At 49.2% G+C, this 15,286-nt stretch overlaps 1 protein-coding gene across 2 annotated transcripts in view; it reads right to left on the reverse strand.

Moving 5' to 3' along the window:
• Stx1b (syntaxin 1B) overlaps positions 1 to 15,286 on the reverse strand; it is a 37,883-nt gene that overhangs the window by 19,955 nt on the left and 2,642 nt on the right. The window contains exon 1 of one of the 2 annotated variants that reach the window (XM_038343599.1): positions 457 to 579. The exons of the other annotated variant lie outside the window; for it this stretch is intronic. Within the exon in view, the coding sequence (XP_038199527.1) occupies positions 457 to 486 (30 nt within the window). The 5' untranslated portion in view covers positions 487 to 579. Of the gene's footprint in view, positions 1 to 456; positions 580 to 15,286 lie in introns of those variants that run through there. 2 annotated transcript variants of the gene reach the window in all.

Genomic DNA, 15,286 nt, shown 5'->3' on the forward strand with positions numbered 1-15,286 from the left:
ACACACGACACACTTCATTCACTGCTAGGTGCTGGCATCTAGTCTCAACCTGTGTCCTCCATAGCACCCCAAATCTGGGTCCTCCTGGACCCGGCCTGGCCAGTAACCACCTCCATCCGTCCAATTTAACAAACCAGCTCCAGGGAGGATGGTGTCCCCCTCTTGACATTCGCTCTCTCCCATCCCCAGGTTAGACCCAGGGCCCTCCTGGGCATATGGGCTGCCCAAGCCCCTGAGACCTCTCCTGCCCCCTTGTGTCTCAATGGCCTTCAACTCCTTCCAGCCACTGTCCTCCAATTGCAGGGTAACTGGATATCAGGTGCCAAGAGATGCTCGGGTTCCCGGCTTCCAACCTTATCATTTGCCCCCCATGTCGCAGAATCTCCCCCACTCCATTCCAACGCGCTCCCCAAATACAGGGTCCCGCCTCCCCACCTCTCCCACCCCCTAGCTCACACTCCGCAGCTCCTGAGTCCGATCCTTCATCCTGCGACGGGCTCCTCCTCCCCTTCTTCGTCCTCCCGCCTCCGCTGCTTCTCTCTGCCTCCTGCCTCTTTGCTGGAGGCCGGGGGTCTGGGGGCACCGGACTAGACCTCCAAGGGATGTGCAGATAAGGTGCGCGGCGTGAGGGGTGAGGGCGGGAGCTGAGGCCAGGCAGAGACAGGGGCCTGGGCCGACTGGGCTCTGCCTGGGCTGCGGTGGCGATGCGGCTGCGGCACAGGGTTGGATGGAGGGATGCGGGAGCCGAAGCGCGTGGGAGGGGGGCGGAGGGAGGTGAGGAGGAAGGGAGGGAGGGGGAGCAGGAGGGGGCGGGGAGCAGGGGGCATGCGCAGCGCCCCGGGCTGGGGGCGCCTGGGGGTTGTAGTCCAGGGAGGGGCACCCACGGGAGGGGCACAGGGGAGGCCTAGAAGTCGGGGAGGGGGGTGGCAGAGCCCAAGAAGCAGGGAGAGATGCAGAGGCAGGGATAGGGATGCTGGGTGAAAGGCAGTTGGGGTGGACCAGCAGAAAGAAGGGCTAAGGCAGTGAACTGAGGGAATAACCCAGGAGAGGTAGAGTGTATGCACGGGTGTCTCCGTGAGCCTACACAGGACCACTTTTATCCCGTCCCTTCCGCTCTGCAGGAGGCTCTTTGTACTAGAAATAACAAACCTGACCCTGTATGTGGCTATTGCTTGCTGAAAAGAACACGGGGCTTGTTCTATACATCCTTCGTCACCCTACCTGGGAGTGCCCTGGTGCCGGTGGGTTGCAGCTTGTCTACCCACGAGAACAGGGTGGTCACTACCTGCTGAGACCTCCTGGTCTGGCATTTTAGATGACTCTGTTAAAAATGGCATTTATCCTACCCTACGAAGAATTTCAGGGGCATATGCTTGCCTAGCATGTCTGCAAGGCCCTGGGTTCCATCCCCCAACACCAGGGGGTGGGGGGGGGGAGGAAGATCTCTGCTGAATCTTGAAATCTTGAATCTAGTGCTGCAGAAGGTCCAGTGAGCCCTTTACCCCCCCCACTCTGCCCCTCTCCATCTCATCACTTAACACACCCAGTCTTCCTTTCCTCTGCGGTGGGCTTTGGACCCCCAGGGGGGTGACTTGGACCTTGTTTTTGCCAAATACCTGGTGACTAGACACCATTTCTCTGTGTCCAGGCATGGCCTAACATCCATGACCTTCAACAGTTCCTAAACCCAGTGGCCTTCTTGTGAAACTCCCCTCCTTGTGTCTTTGCCTGCCTCCTGTCCCACCACTGCAACCTCCGTGTGCCAGGACCCTCTTCTGCACCGTGACCCTCAGCCAAGGCTCCTGGTGCCAGGCTAGGCTCTCACCTTCCTTTCGAGTCCTTTGACTTCTGTAGACATGTGTGTGCAGGTGCGCTCACGTGCACAGCTGTGCACACATGCAGGGCAGAGGGCAGTGTCGGGTGGCTTCTGATTCTCTCCACCTTACATTTTGTTTTTGAGGCAGGCGCTTGCACTGGCCTGCAGTTTACCACTGTAGCTATTCTGTGGACCAGGAGCCCCTGGAGCCTTCATGTTTCTGTCCCCTGGGCTTACAGGGTACAGATGTGTGCTGTCATGCACAGCTTTTCTGTGATGCTGAGGATCCGCACTCAGGTACACATCATGCACGGAGCCCGGGTTCTCCCTGTGCTCTATCTGTCTGTACCTTCTTCCTGTGGTTCCCACCTGTACCTGTGAACCAGCTCCTCAGAGGAAGCCTACTGGAGCCCCGGGCCAAGAGGACAGATACAGTCACCTGTGGAGAGCAAGGCCAGCACTGTGGTGAGGGGACTCCAAACATGGGGTCGGCTTTGGCAGCTAGAAGTGCGTCTTCCCATTTGCCATCAAAGGGGACATGCTATCGACCCAGCCACTCACTGGAGGCAGACTCTGTCTTGAAGCCCCCCCCCCCACCACAGCGTTGCTGTTAAGAGTGTCCACCACAACCCACTCAACCTCCTAGTCACTCGTGTTCTCCCAGTGTATGGGTCGGCAGGCTGGGACTTCAGAGGACTCAGTACTGTGTCCAGTGATACAAGGCAGAGCTCTCTTTGCCAGCGTCTCTCTCCTAACACTGGACACCAAAGTTGGCTTGTCACATACTGGGTAAATGCTCTACACTGAGCTACTCTCAGCCCTGGTTTGCCACGTCCTAACTTCCTCCTGTCCCCACCACCTCAGGTCAGTCTGGGCTCTCACCTTCCTTTCACCTGGACCACCAGGGGCGCTGCCTCAGCGGTCCTTCCTCCTCTGGAAGGCCCTTTCCTTTATGTCCCTCTCCCTGGATTCTGGTATAATCGTCACCAAGCTGTCTGGATATACTAATGATACCTGTCGTACCACCACCTCCCATGGCTTCCAGGATTGCACTCTGAAGCTAATCTAAGACCTGGTATGGTGGCACATGCCTGTGATTCTAGCACTCAGGGGGCAGATGTCAAGCTGGAAGCCAGTCTGCATATATAGTGGGACTTTGATTGAAGAAAGCAAATGGGCTGTAGAGACAGTTCAGCAGTTAAGAGCACTGCTTGTTCTTAGAGAGGACATGCTTCGGAGCTCAGCATCCCCATGGCATTGATGTCTGCCTGTATCTCCTGTCCCAGTGGATATGATGCCCTCTTCTGGCCCCCACAGGCACTGTACCCAGGTGGTGAATTTATAAACACACACAGGCAAAACAATCACACCAATACAAATCATTAGGAGCTGAAAAGATGAACCTACAGTTGCTGCTCTTGACGAGGGCCCCGGTTCAGTTCAGAGTACCCATGTGGCACTCACAACCATCTGTGACTCTGGTCCCAGAGGGGTTGATACCCTCTTCTGGCCTCCTCATGCACCCAAGGTACAAATGGGATACATATACATACATACATGCAGGCAAAATACTCATAGATATAAAATAAAAAGAGGCCTCTCACACAATAGGCTGTGTGTGGCATAGCACTGAGTCCTTTTTTTGAGGCAGGGTTCTCTGTGTAACAGTCCTGGCTGTCCTGGAACTTGCTTTGTAGACCAGGCTGACCTTCAGCTCACTGAGATTCGCCTGCCTCTGCCTCCCGAGTGCTGTGATTAAAGGTGTCATCACTGCCTGGCCGGCAATTTTATAAAGGGAAATATTTAATTGGGGCTGGCTTACAGTTCAGAGGTTTAGTTCATTATCGTCATGGTGGGAAACATGACAGCCTGCAGGCAGACATGGTTCTGGAGAGGGAGCTGAGAGTTCTACATCTCGATCAGCAGGCAGCAGGAGACTGCCCCACACTGGCCTGCCCCAACAGTGACATACTTCCTCCAACAAGGCCACACCTCCAAAGAGTGCCACTCCCTATGGACCAAATGTTCAACATGAGTCCATGAGGGCCATACCTGTCCAAACCACCACATTCCGTGAGGCCAAGTTCCCGCCCCACCAGAATAGCACAGGCCTAACTGCTGTCTATGTTTCCCCACTAACAGACACAGGCCAAGCAGAGTGACACTCACCAGAAATCTGAATAAGGGCATGTTGACTCACACCTTTGCCTATGCACAAGGAAAATAAACCCAACAAAATTGGTAGATTTTTGTCTACTGGGCCCACTGCTAATTTCCCCGGGTTTTTTTTTTTTTTTTTTTTGGTTTTTTTTGAGACAGGGTTTCCCTGTAGTTTCTAGAGCCTGTCCTGGAGCTAGCTCTTGTAGACCAGGCTGGCCTCGAACTCAGAGATCCGCCTGCCTCTGCCTCCCGAGTGCTGGGATTAAAGGCATGCGCCACCACCGCCCGGCCTTCCCCGGGGTTTTGTGGGTCCTTGAACACTGTGAGCTCACAGTGTCTGTTAAGGCAATGGTGACTAGAGAGGAGGGACACTGGCACACACCAGGTACGGCGACAACTGTAATTCCTGTCACTGTCCAGCAAGTTATTTATTTATGTGGTGCTGGTGATTGAACCTGGAACCTTGGGTATGATAGACAGACCCTTTAGCATTGAACTACATTTTCAATCCTTATTTTTAAATGATTATCATTATTATTTGAGACAAGCTCTTGCCTTGGCTGGCCTGGAACTGGATATGTAGACCAGGCTGGTCTCGAGCTCACAAAGATCCACTTGTCCAGAAGCATGCACCACCATACCTGGCCCAGATTTATTATTATTTTTAATATGTGTGTATATGTGCGTGTTTGCGCATGGGTTTGTGCATGTGCACACATGTGTCTATGGAGGCCAGAGGTGTTGGTTCCTCTGGAGCTGCACTTACACACTTACAGGCAGTTGTGAGCTGCCCAGCATGGATGCTGGGACCAAACTCAGAGCCTCTGCAAGTGCAGTATGCTCTCCTAACTGCCAAGCTGCCTCTCCAGCCCCTTCTTTAAATTTTTAAAAATAATATTTATTTGGCATATGTTTCAGTCACATGTATGTGCACTAGGTGTTGCCTGGTACCCACGGAGGTCAGCAGATAACATCAGATCCTTTGGACTGAAGTTATGGAAGTTATGAAGTTCTAGTCACCATATGGGTACTGGAAACTGAACCTGAGTCTTCTGCAAGAGCAGCCAATGCTCTTACCTGCTGAGCTATCTATCCTTTTAATTTTAATTTTTTATTTTGCGATAGAGCACTGCTAATTTCTCAGGCTGAGCTGTCTATACTTCTGCTGCACTTTAAGGTGTGTGCCAGGGCCAGCAAGGTGGCTCAGGTGGAGGCACTTGCTGCCCTCTCAGATCTCAGAACCCATGGTGAAGGCCAGAGTCCACTCTTGCAGGTCGTCCTCAAGCTGCTGCTCACACTATGGTACACGAGCCCTCATACGTACAATAATTCGCTCCTTAAAGGTGTCTGCCACCATGCTCAGATTGTTCATTGGCCTTCTGCTGCTTTTTGTTCCATTTGCTTGGGTTACTCGGGATTGATGCATACCCTTGAACAGGCGAGCCAAGCACAGCCTCATCTTCCTAGATCTTTAATGGCTTCCACACATCACATCCAGGATCACCTGAAATCTACTGAACAAACCTGGGAGGAGAGTCTACGTCATACACCAGTTCCTTTTGCAGTCTCTCTACCTGAGTGAACTTACTGGAGCCTCAGTACAACCAGGCAGCCCCTGCTCAGAAATGTCCCTATTCCCTGTCACATTGGCACATGCTGTCATTTCTTGAGCACCCTGACCTGTCTCAAGCTATTTCCTACACTTTTCTCCCACCATGCCTCATGCCTTCCCTCAAGCCCCTGTCTACTGGAGGTCCCTTCTCTATCATAGCCTTTACTACTTAACTGCTCCAGTTTCTCTCTCTCTCTCTCTCTCTCTCTCTCTCTCTCTCTCTCTCTCTCTCTCTCTCTCTCTCTATTTCTTTCTTTCCTTTTCTTTTCGAGACAAGTTACAAGAGGGTTTCTCTGTAACTTTTTGGAGCCTGTCCTGGAACTAGCTCTTGTAGACCAGGCTGACCTCAAACTCACAGAGATCCACCTGCCTCTGCCTCCCGAGTGCTGGGATAAAAGGCATGTGACACCACTGCCTGGCTCTTTTCTTTTTTTTAAAGTTATTTTATTTGCATTGATGTGAGGGTGTCAGATGCCCTGTAACTGGAGTCACAGACAGTTGTGAGCTGCTATGTGGGTCCTGGGATTGAATCCCGGTCCTCTGGAAGGGCAGCCAGTGCTCTTAACCACTGAGCCATCTCTCCAGTCCCCTCCAGTTTTTCTTAACTCCTATGGAGTTCAAGGGAAAGCCCATTGGATTGTCTAGTCTCTTTCCTAGAAATTCTGATTCTGTAGACGTGGCCTGGGACTAAGGAACCTGAGTTCTTAGCAAATAAATCTGAGGATTTATTTGCAGTCAAGTTTGAGAACTTTTTTTTTTTTGTTTTTTTTTTTTTTTTGTTTTTCGAGACAGGGTTTCCCTGTAGTTTCTAGAGCCTGTCCTGGAACTAGCTCTTGTAGACCAGGCTGGCCTCGAACTCAGAGATCCGCCTGCCTCTGCCTCCCGAGTGCTGGGATTAAAGGCGTGCGCCACCACCGCCCGGCAAGTTTGAGAACTTTTGAGCCAGGTTATGCTACAAAAACAAAACAAACAAGAAATCCTCCAACCCTGAGTGATTTAAGACTCTAGGGGTTTGTAGGATGGGTGTGATGGAGCATGCCTTTAATTCCAGCACTCTGAGTTTGAGGTTAGCCTGGTCTACAGAGTTCCAAGGACAGTCAAGGCCACACAGAGAAACCCTGCTTTGGAGACAGACTATGGAGGTTTGGTTACTTTCTAGATATTGTCTTCCTTCCTTTCTTTCTTCCTTCCTTCCTTCCTTCCTTCCTTCCTTCCTTCTTTCTTTCTTTCTTTCTTTCTTTCTTTCTTTCTTTCTTTCTTTCTTTCTCTTGGGGGGTGGGGTGGAGTAGGGTTGAGACAGAGTTTCTCTGTGTAGTCCTGTCTATTCTGGAACTGTCTCTGTAGACCAGGCTGGCCTTGAACTCACAGAGATCCACATGCCTCTGCCTCCCGAGTGGTGGGAATAAAGGTGTGCGCCATCAATGACAGGCAGAGATGATGTAGAGATTCTGTTCTTAAAGAAGACTCGGCGCTTCGGGAGGAGCACACATGCACAGCTGAGCACCTGCTGAACTCTTTCTGGTTAAATCTCTGTCCCATCCACAGCACAGTGCCTGCCACAGCTTGCTTGTTTGGGAACAGATAAACAACCATCAGCCATCTATTCGCTAGTGTCTAAGGAAGCTCTGCTTCGTGGTCATCATGCTTCAGTGGAGAGAGAAGTGGACATCAGGACTGCCCGGTGGAGCGAGTGCCTGCCTCCTCTGATCTTCAGTTTCTAAGCCTGTAAGGCAGCTCTGATACCTTCTCATTTGGGCACAGAGAAAGGCCTCGTTGAGAAAATGAGCGCGGAAGTCAGCTGCAACAAGAGGATCTCCGCTCGAGCAGTGGAGCAGCCGTGAGAGAGCCCGTGACTCTGGGGCGCGCCCTTCCTGTTTCAGCCTGTTTCCAGGTTTATCCCAGAGGGTCTTGGAATTTGGTTTATGTCTCTCTCCTCATCACATTCACTGCCTCACATTCAAACCATTATGAACCTGAACGTGACTGTACTATTATTCACAATAGTGGTGGGCTTTCTATGCTAACCTAAATATTAATAAAGAACATTTACTGATTAAAATAGTAATGCTGCTGCCGACATAGCATTTTTACAGTGCTCATCAGGCACTGAGCTCTATTTTTTGTTCTTAAACTGTGTTTTTTAAGTTTATTTATTTTTATTTTATGTGCGTTGTGTTTTGTCGGGTTCCCTGGAAGTGGAATTACAGACAGTTATGAGCGGCCATGTAGGTGCTGGGAATTGAACCTGGGTCCATCTGGAAGGGCAGTCAGTGCTCTTAACCACTGAGCCATCTCTCCAGGCCCCCGAGCTCTGTTTAAGTATGTGGTAGGCATTTACTCTTCCCAGTGACTGTCTGAGGTTACTGCTATTATCTCCATTTACAGCTTAGGAAATGAGAGCATGAGGAGCTGAAGTAGCTTGCTCAAGCAGGAGCTGACACTCACTCCCCAGATAAAGCCAAATATTCCCCTAGTCACCTGGTCTCTCCTTCCAAAGGGGCCCATTCAGCCTTTCTTTGCAGCAAAACCAACCAGTTACACAGTAGAGACTAGATTGTGGCCCTGCCTTTCTAGATGTGTCCTGAAGAACTATCATTTACAACATCCACTTTCCCTATCCACTCACATGGTCCAGATACCACTAATTAGGACGTCTTCTTAAAATTATTTTGTTATTAATTATGTGTATATATCTGTGTGCTGGCTAGTCTTATGTCAGCTTGACACACAAACTAGAGTTATCTGAAAGGAGGAAACTCAACTGAGAAAATGTCTCCATGAAACTCAGCTGTAGGCCGTGTGGTGTGGTGCACACCTTTATTTTTTTTTTTTTTTTTTTTTTTTTTTTTTTTTTTTTTTGGTTTTTCGAGACAGGGTTTCCCTGTAGTTTCTAGAGCCTGTCCTGGAACTAGCTCTTGTAGACCAGGCTGGCCTCGAACTCAGAGATCCGCCTGCCTCTGCCTCCCGAGTGCTGGGATTAAAGGCATGCGCCACCACTGCCCGGCCTGGTGCACACCTTTAATCTCAGCCACTGGAGGCAGAAAGAGGTGAATCTCTGTGAGTTCAAGGCCAGCCTCATCTACAGAGCAAGTTCCAGGACAGTTAGGGCTACACAGAGAAACTCTGTCTCAAAAAACAAAAACACAAAAAAAAAGAAAGAAAAGAAAAAAAGAAAAAACCCTCTGGCTATAGGGTATTTTCTTAATTGATGAACAGTGGGGGAGGGCCCAGCCCATTGTGGGTAGTGCCATCCCTGGGCTGGTGGTCCTGGGTTCTATAAGAGAAATGACTGAGCAAGCCATGGGGAGCAAGTCAGTAAGCAGCACTCCTCCATGGGCTCTGCATCAGCTCCAGTCTCTGAATTCCTGTCCTGTTTAGTTCCTGCCATGTTCAGTTCCTGCCCTGACTTCTTCAATAATGAACAGCAATGTGGAAGTGTAAGCCAAATAAACCCTTTCCTCCCAAACTTGCCTTTTGGTCACAGTGTTCTGCCGCAGCAACAGACACCCTGAGTCACCTGTGTTTGTGTGTGGGCACATGGACGAGAGTGCAGGTGCCTTCGGAGCCCAGAGCTGCAGGTGGGCATGGGCACTCAGTGCTGCTACTGGCGACTGAACTCAGGTGAGAGCTCTGCACGAGCAACAGACTCTGCCAACTCCTGAGCCAACTCTGCAGCTCCAACTTAAGACTTCTTTCCAGTCCTTCATAAACTGCAATATTTAGCCAGTGTGGCAGTTAATGTCTGTAATCTCAACATGGAAGACACCAAGGCAGAAGGATTCCATAAATTAAAAGGTAGTCTGGGCTACATGGTTAGGTTAGACCTCGCCTCAAATCAATTATAGTCAGTCTCAGCAGCACACCCATGTCGTCCCAGCTACATGAGGGGCTGAAAAGGAAGTTCTCTTGGGCCCAAGAGTTCAAGGCTAGCAGACTACCAGCAAGGTCACCTCCCTACCCCCTCACTGACCCCACCGGGTAGTCCAGGCTGGCCTCAAACTGAGAGATCTGCCTTTGCCTCCTGAGTGCTGGGATAAAGGCATGCACCACCATATGTAATTCTCTGGAATGGCAGCAAGGACTCTTAACCGAGAGTCAGTTTTTAGGCCTTATTTTTTAAATAATTCTTTCTGGGGAGAGGAAGGGATGAAGACATGGCTCAGCAATTGAGAGCACTGGCTGTTCTTCCAGAGGACATGGGTTCAGTTCCCAGAACCCATATAATGGCTCATAAGTGGTTGAAATCCAGGTACAGGGGATCCAACATTCTCTTCTGGCCTCCATGGGCACTAGATATACACCTAGAATAGATATGCATGCAGGCAAAACACACATACATATGAAATATTAAAAAGAAATGTCACATTAAAAATAATAACTTTGCCAAGCATAGTGTCACATGCCTTTAATCCCAACACTCAGGAGGCAGAGACAGGCAGATCTCTGTGAGTTCAAGGCCAGCTTGGTCTACAATGAGAGTTCCAAGACAGCCAGGACTGTTACACAGAGAAACCCTGTCCTCAAGAACAAAACAAAAACCTAAGATTGAACCTAGGCTTTTGTACTTATTAGGCAAATGTCTACTAAGCCTTTTCCTGGCCTGAAAGATTTACTCTTAGGCACTCCATATTTATAAATATTATATTTCTATAAATAGGATTTTCTACATTTCCATCATAGTTTATTGCTATGACTTATAAACATGATTAAAGTCTTCCTCTTACACTAGCAAACTTACTTAACATATAGGCAGGACGAGAGCCCGAGGCATGACCCAGGTTTCTCCTACCCTTCCATCTGGAACCATGTCTGTCAGACTCTATCCTTCTAGCAGAGGCTCATCTCCATCTCCCAGGCTCAGTGTGTCTCTGACTCCTAACTTCTCTCATGTGATGGAGCCTTGGGAAGGTGACTGTCTAGTTGAGGAACTCTCCTGGTGAGATTGTGCATATGTAAGAAGTATATACAGGGGTTGGAGAGATAGCTCAGGAGTAAGAACACTTGCTCTTAAAAACAAAAAACAATAAAGAACAAATATTATGTTTTGTTTTTTGAGATAGCGTTTCCCTGTGTAGCCCTGGCTTTCCTGGAACTCACTCTGTAGACCAGGCTGGCCTTGAACTCACAGAGATTTGCCTGCCTCTTCCTACCTCCCTAGTGCTGGCATTAAAGGTGTGTGCCACTACTGTTGGGCAAATCACATGGATCTTTTGGTACTTTTTTAGGGTTCAAAAGTCAAACTAGGGCTGTAGAGATGGCTCAATGGTTAAGTGCACTGGCTGTTCTTCCAGAGGACCTGGTTCAATTCCCAGCACCCATGTGGCAGCTCACAACTGCCTGTAGCTCCAGCTCCCTGGGAGCTCACACCTTTATACCAATGCACATAAAATAAAGTATTTTTTTAAAAAAATCAAACTAATAGGAGCCACGCAAGCTGGCACACGTCTGTAATTCCCAGTACGGTGAGACTTAGTCTTAAAAAGCAGATATAGAGCCGGGCGGTGGTGGCGCACGCCTTTAATCCCAGCACTCGGGAGGCAGAGGCAGGCGGATCTCTGTGAGTTCAAGACCAGCCTGGTCTACAAGAGCTAGTTCCAGGACAGGCTCCAAAGCCACAGAGAAACCCTGTCTCGAAAAACCAAAAAAAAAAAAAAAAAAAAAAAAAAAAAAAAAAAAAAAAAAAAAAGCAGATATAGGATATAGAGAGGTGACTCAGCGGGGAGGAATGCTTCTTGTTCTTCCAGAGGGCTTGAGTTCCACGCACTGAGACTTGGCAGCTCACAACTGTCAGGAACTCCAGTTCCAGAAGATCTGATGCCCTTCTAGCCTCTTAGGGCGCACGTGCGTGCACACACACACACTAAAAACCAAATACACATACTTTACATGTATACATAAAATGGAAACTCTGTAGATTAAAACTCTTACACTAACAAATTTTCTAACCACCATGCAATACCGCAGGGGAGGTTTCTCCTATTCTCTAGTGCATGGCAGTGGTTGTAGGGTCTGTCTGTAGACTTGTTCTACGTGTGTGAGTGCTTTGCCTGTCTCTGTGTGTGTGCACCATATTATGCTATCATGGATGACTGGAACCACAGTTGTGACTAGTCTAGGTATTGGGGATTTGAATCGTTTTGAATGTGCTCTTAACTTCGGAGCCAACTCTCCAGCCCTGGAACTCTTCTTAGAAAACTTCCCAAGATTTCTTTCTTTTCTTTTCTTTTTTTTTTTTTTTAATTTTCGAGATAGGGTTTCCCTGTAGTTTCTAGAGCCTGTCCTGGAACTAGCTCTTGTAGACCAGGTTGGCCTCGAACTCACAGAGATCCGTGTGCCTCTGCCTCCCGAGTGCTGGGATTAAAGGCGTGCGCCACCACCGCCCGGCTCAGACTCTTGTCTATAACACAGGCTGGTTTCAAACTTGAATGTTCATTCTGCTTTAGACATCTCAGGACTCAGCTTCCAAGCTTACAAACCCATGCTTGCCCACAGTTGTTGTTTTCTTTCTTTCTTTCCTTTTTGTTTTGTGCTTTTTGTTTTGTTTTTGAGACAGGGCCTCCCTCTCTACATAGCAATGTCTCTGTCTGTTCTGAAACTCACTATGTAGACCGGGCTGGCCTCACTCAGTGAAGTCTGTCAGCCTCTGCCTCCCAGGTACTGGCAGTAAAGAGTGGAGCCACCAGACCAGTGTTGTTTTTCTTGTAACATTCTAATTGACATTATTCTAACAAGTTACTTGACCCATCTGTATGGTGGCTTGTTTGTTTTTTCAGTGCCCAGGGCAACTGGGAGGTGAAATCCAGGGCTTTGTGTATACTTACTACCACTGAACAGCTCACCTGTCATCCCTCTATCATCTTTAGACTAGAGTTCAAGGACGAAATAGTGGCCTGGTGACCAAGTGTCACCCATAAGAACAGCATGCATGTGATGAAGAGGATTGGGTTTAGGAGGCTATCAGAGCAGGCAATGTTTGCTGTTTGATACATGTCCAGGAGGGGACAGCCAGGCTGAGGCCTCTAGGAGGCCTATTAATTCCAGACCCGGAGAACATTTGTACTATAGACTGGGAGGCCTCGACTTGTACCTCAGGTAAAGCCACAGAAGCGTGAGTAGTTTGAGGAAGGGGAGGTCCTGGGTGGAACTCTAGAAGGTGGCCAAGTACTAGCTCTCAAACACACTCCTGAGGCTGCAGCTTCATCTCTGTGGTCTATGGGCTTGAGAAAGCCACAGGCTGAGTGCTGTCTGCAGAGGAAACAGAGGCCATTAACAGAGCCAAGGTTATCCTTGGCTCCTGGGGACGAAGCAGGTAGAGAGAGGGAACTAAGGTCTGCCTCAGTGCCAACACAGCAAGTATGGCAGAGAGAACCCATAACACAGAGAAGAGGGTCAATCCAGCACAGTCTGTCCCTTCCTCCACGGAGACATCTCAAGTAGGGTGTGAACAGGTGCCATCCCTGTGGGTGCTGGGACAGCCCTTCTTTCCTTTCTCTCCTTTCTCCTCTTTCCCCTTTCCTTGTAACTGCTGGGAGTGCTGGGACTTGAACTCCGGGCCTTGTGCATGTGAGGAAAGTATTTTAACACCGAGTCCCAGGCCCTCGCTGGTGATTGTAGTTCTAGCGCAGACCCTGCAGCTAGGGGTGCAGTTTACAGGCAGAGGGCTTACTGCACATGCACAGAGTCCTGGGTTTAGTCCCTCGCAATGCGCAGTCCTGGGCGTGGTGGCACCAGTCTGTAACCCAACACACCACTTGAATCATCCTCCATTACACGGTAAGCTCCAGGCCTGCGTACACAAGCCCCTACCTCAAAAACCAAACACCTGCCGGAGGACGGCGAAAGTCCCCCTCCAGGTCTGTCTGCTGTGCACGTTCTCAGCATGAAACCCCAACAACAATACACATGAAGGGCAGACCCTAGAGCCATGTCTGGCTTCAAATCCTAACAAGGGCAGTTACTAGCCACGTGACCTTAGGCACACCAACTCTAGTTTCCTGTTCTGTATCCCCATCTCACAGAAGTGTCATGTGGCTTCCAATGCTTTTCTTTCCCCCTACATTTTCTTGTAGCCCAGGCAGACCTCAAACTCATTACGTAGTTTAGGATGATCTTGACCTTCTGATTCTCCTAGCTCCACCTCCTGAGTGCTGGGATTACGTGAGTGCCACTGTCCTGTTTTATGCGGTGCTAAGTGTAAAACCCAGGATGTCATGCTTGTCTCATGTGCTCTACCAGCTGAACCACCATGCACAGCCTTTGCTTTGCTTCTTCAGACTGGGTTTCATGTAACTTCTATTGGCCTCAGCTTGGTAAGTAACTGAGGCTGGCCTTGAACCCCTCATCCTCCTGCTTCTACCGCTCAAGTGCTGGGATTACGGGCATGTGTTACTATGCCCAGCTCAATAAATTAAAATGATAAAATGTTTATATTGGTGCCTCATGCATATATTAAATGTGTTACACAAATACTAAATACAAAAGAAAGGGTTTCATTCATTAATGACCAGCTAGTATGTGCCAGGTACCATGGTGGGTACTGGAGACCCAGCAGTGTATAGGGCAGGTGGAAATTCCTGTCCTCAGAGACTTTATATTCTAGTGCTAAGCAAAATATAGGGCCTGGGAGGTGCAGGTGGAGACAGAAGAAATGTACAGGATTGGCAGGACTGCGAGCCTAGCACCTGGTGCACAGTGGGGCTCAGGAGATGGCAAGGATAGGAAGAGTGGAATCTCTGGCAGAGGCATTGGGCCACTGAAATCCCCAGAGAAATAGTCCCCGTCATCATCACCGTCCAAAAGAGCAAACACACGTCAGCCCATAGCAGGCAACCATTACATCCTTGTTTCTTATTTAGTTCTTTTTTTTTTTTTTTTTTTTGGTTTTTCGAGACAGGGTTTCTCTGTGGCTTTAGAGCCTGTCCTGGAACTAGCTCTTGTAGACCAGGCTGGTCTCAAACTCACAGAGATCCGCCTGCCTCTGCCTCCCGAGTACTGGGATTAAAGGCGTGCGCCACCATCGCCCGGCTTCTTATTTAGTTCTTATCAAACACTAGAAGTTTAATGCTACTGTTCTCTCTCTCTTTTCAGATGGGAACTAAAGCAGAGGTTAAATGACCTGCAGATTAAATGAATGAGCAGGGAGCCCAGCCCAGGTCACCTGGTTTCTGGATTGTGAGGGTCAGACCTGTAGGCAGCCAGGACAAGACAGGTTGCTAAGCCTGAGGACCATTAGAGCTTGAGTTTCAGACAGACAGATGCAATATATAGCCCACTAGTACCTACACACCCAAGACTCACTACAGAAACCCAGACTCAAGGCTAGGAAGGGCCTAGGAGGAACAGTATTCAGCGGTGGGGAGCTCCGCCAATTGCCTGTTTGCTTCAAACATCACTCCGCTTGGGGGCTGTCAGCATCATGAGACCCTGACAGTAGGAAAATAATGAGGTTCCAGCCTCCTGGAACCTTAATACCTGTGATCGCACCCAGAGACCACAAATGAAATAATAATGAATATTATAACCTGAGATACTCGAAATAGAAGCCCCAAACACTCCACACTGCAACTGGAGGCCAAGAGGCTGGGAAATGGGCAGAGATGACCGAAAGGCCCAGAGAGAGACAGAACTCACAAACGCAAGCGGCAAAGCCTTAGCAGTCTACAAGGCCCTACCATATCTTTCCTCACCTTAACCGTCCT

The sequence above is a fragment of the Arvicola amphibius genome, chromosome 1 (assembly GCF_903992535.2).
Source record: "Arvicola amphibius chromosome 1, mArvAmp1.2, whole genome shotgun sequence".
Classification (NCBI taxonomy): Eukaryota; Metazoa; Chordata; class Mammalia; order Rodentia; family Cricetidae; genus Arvicola; species Arvicola amphibius.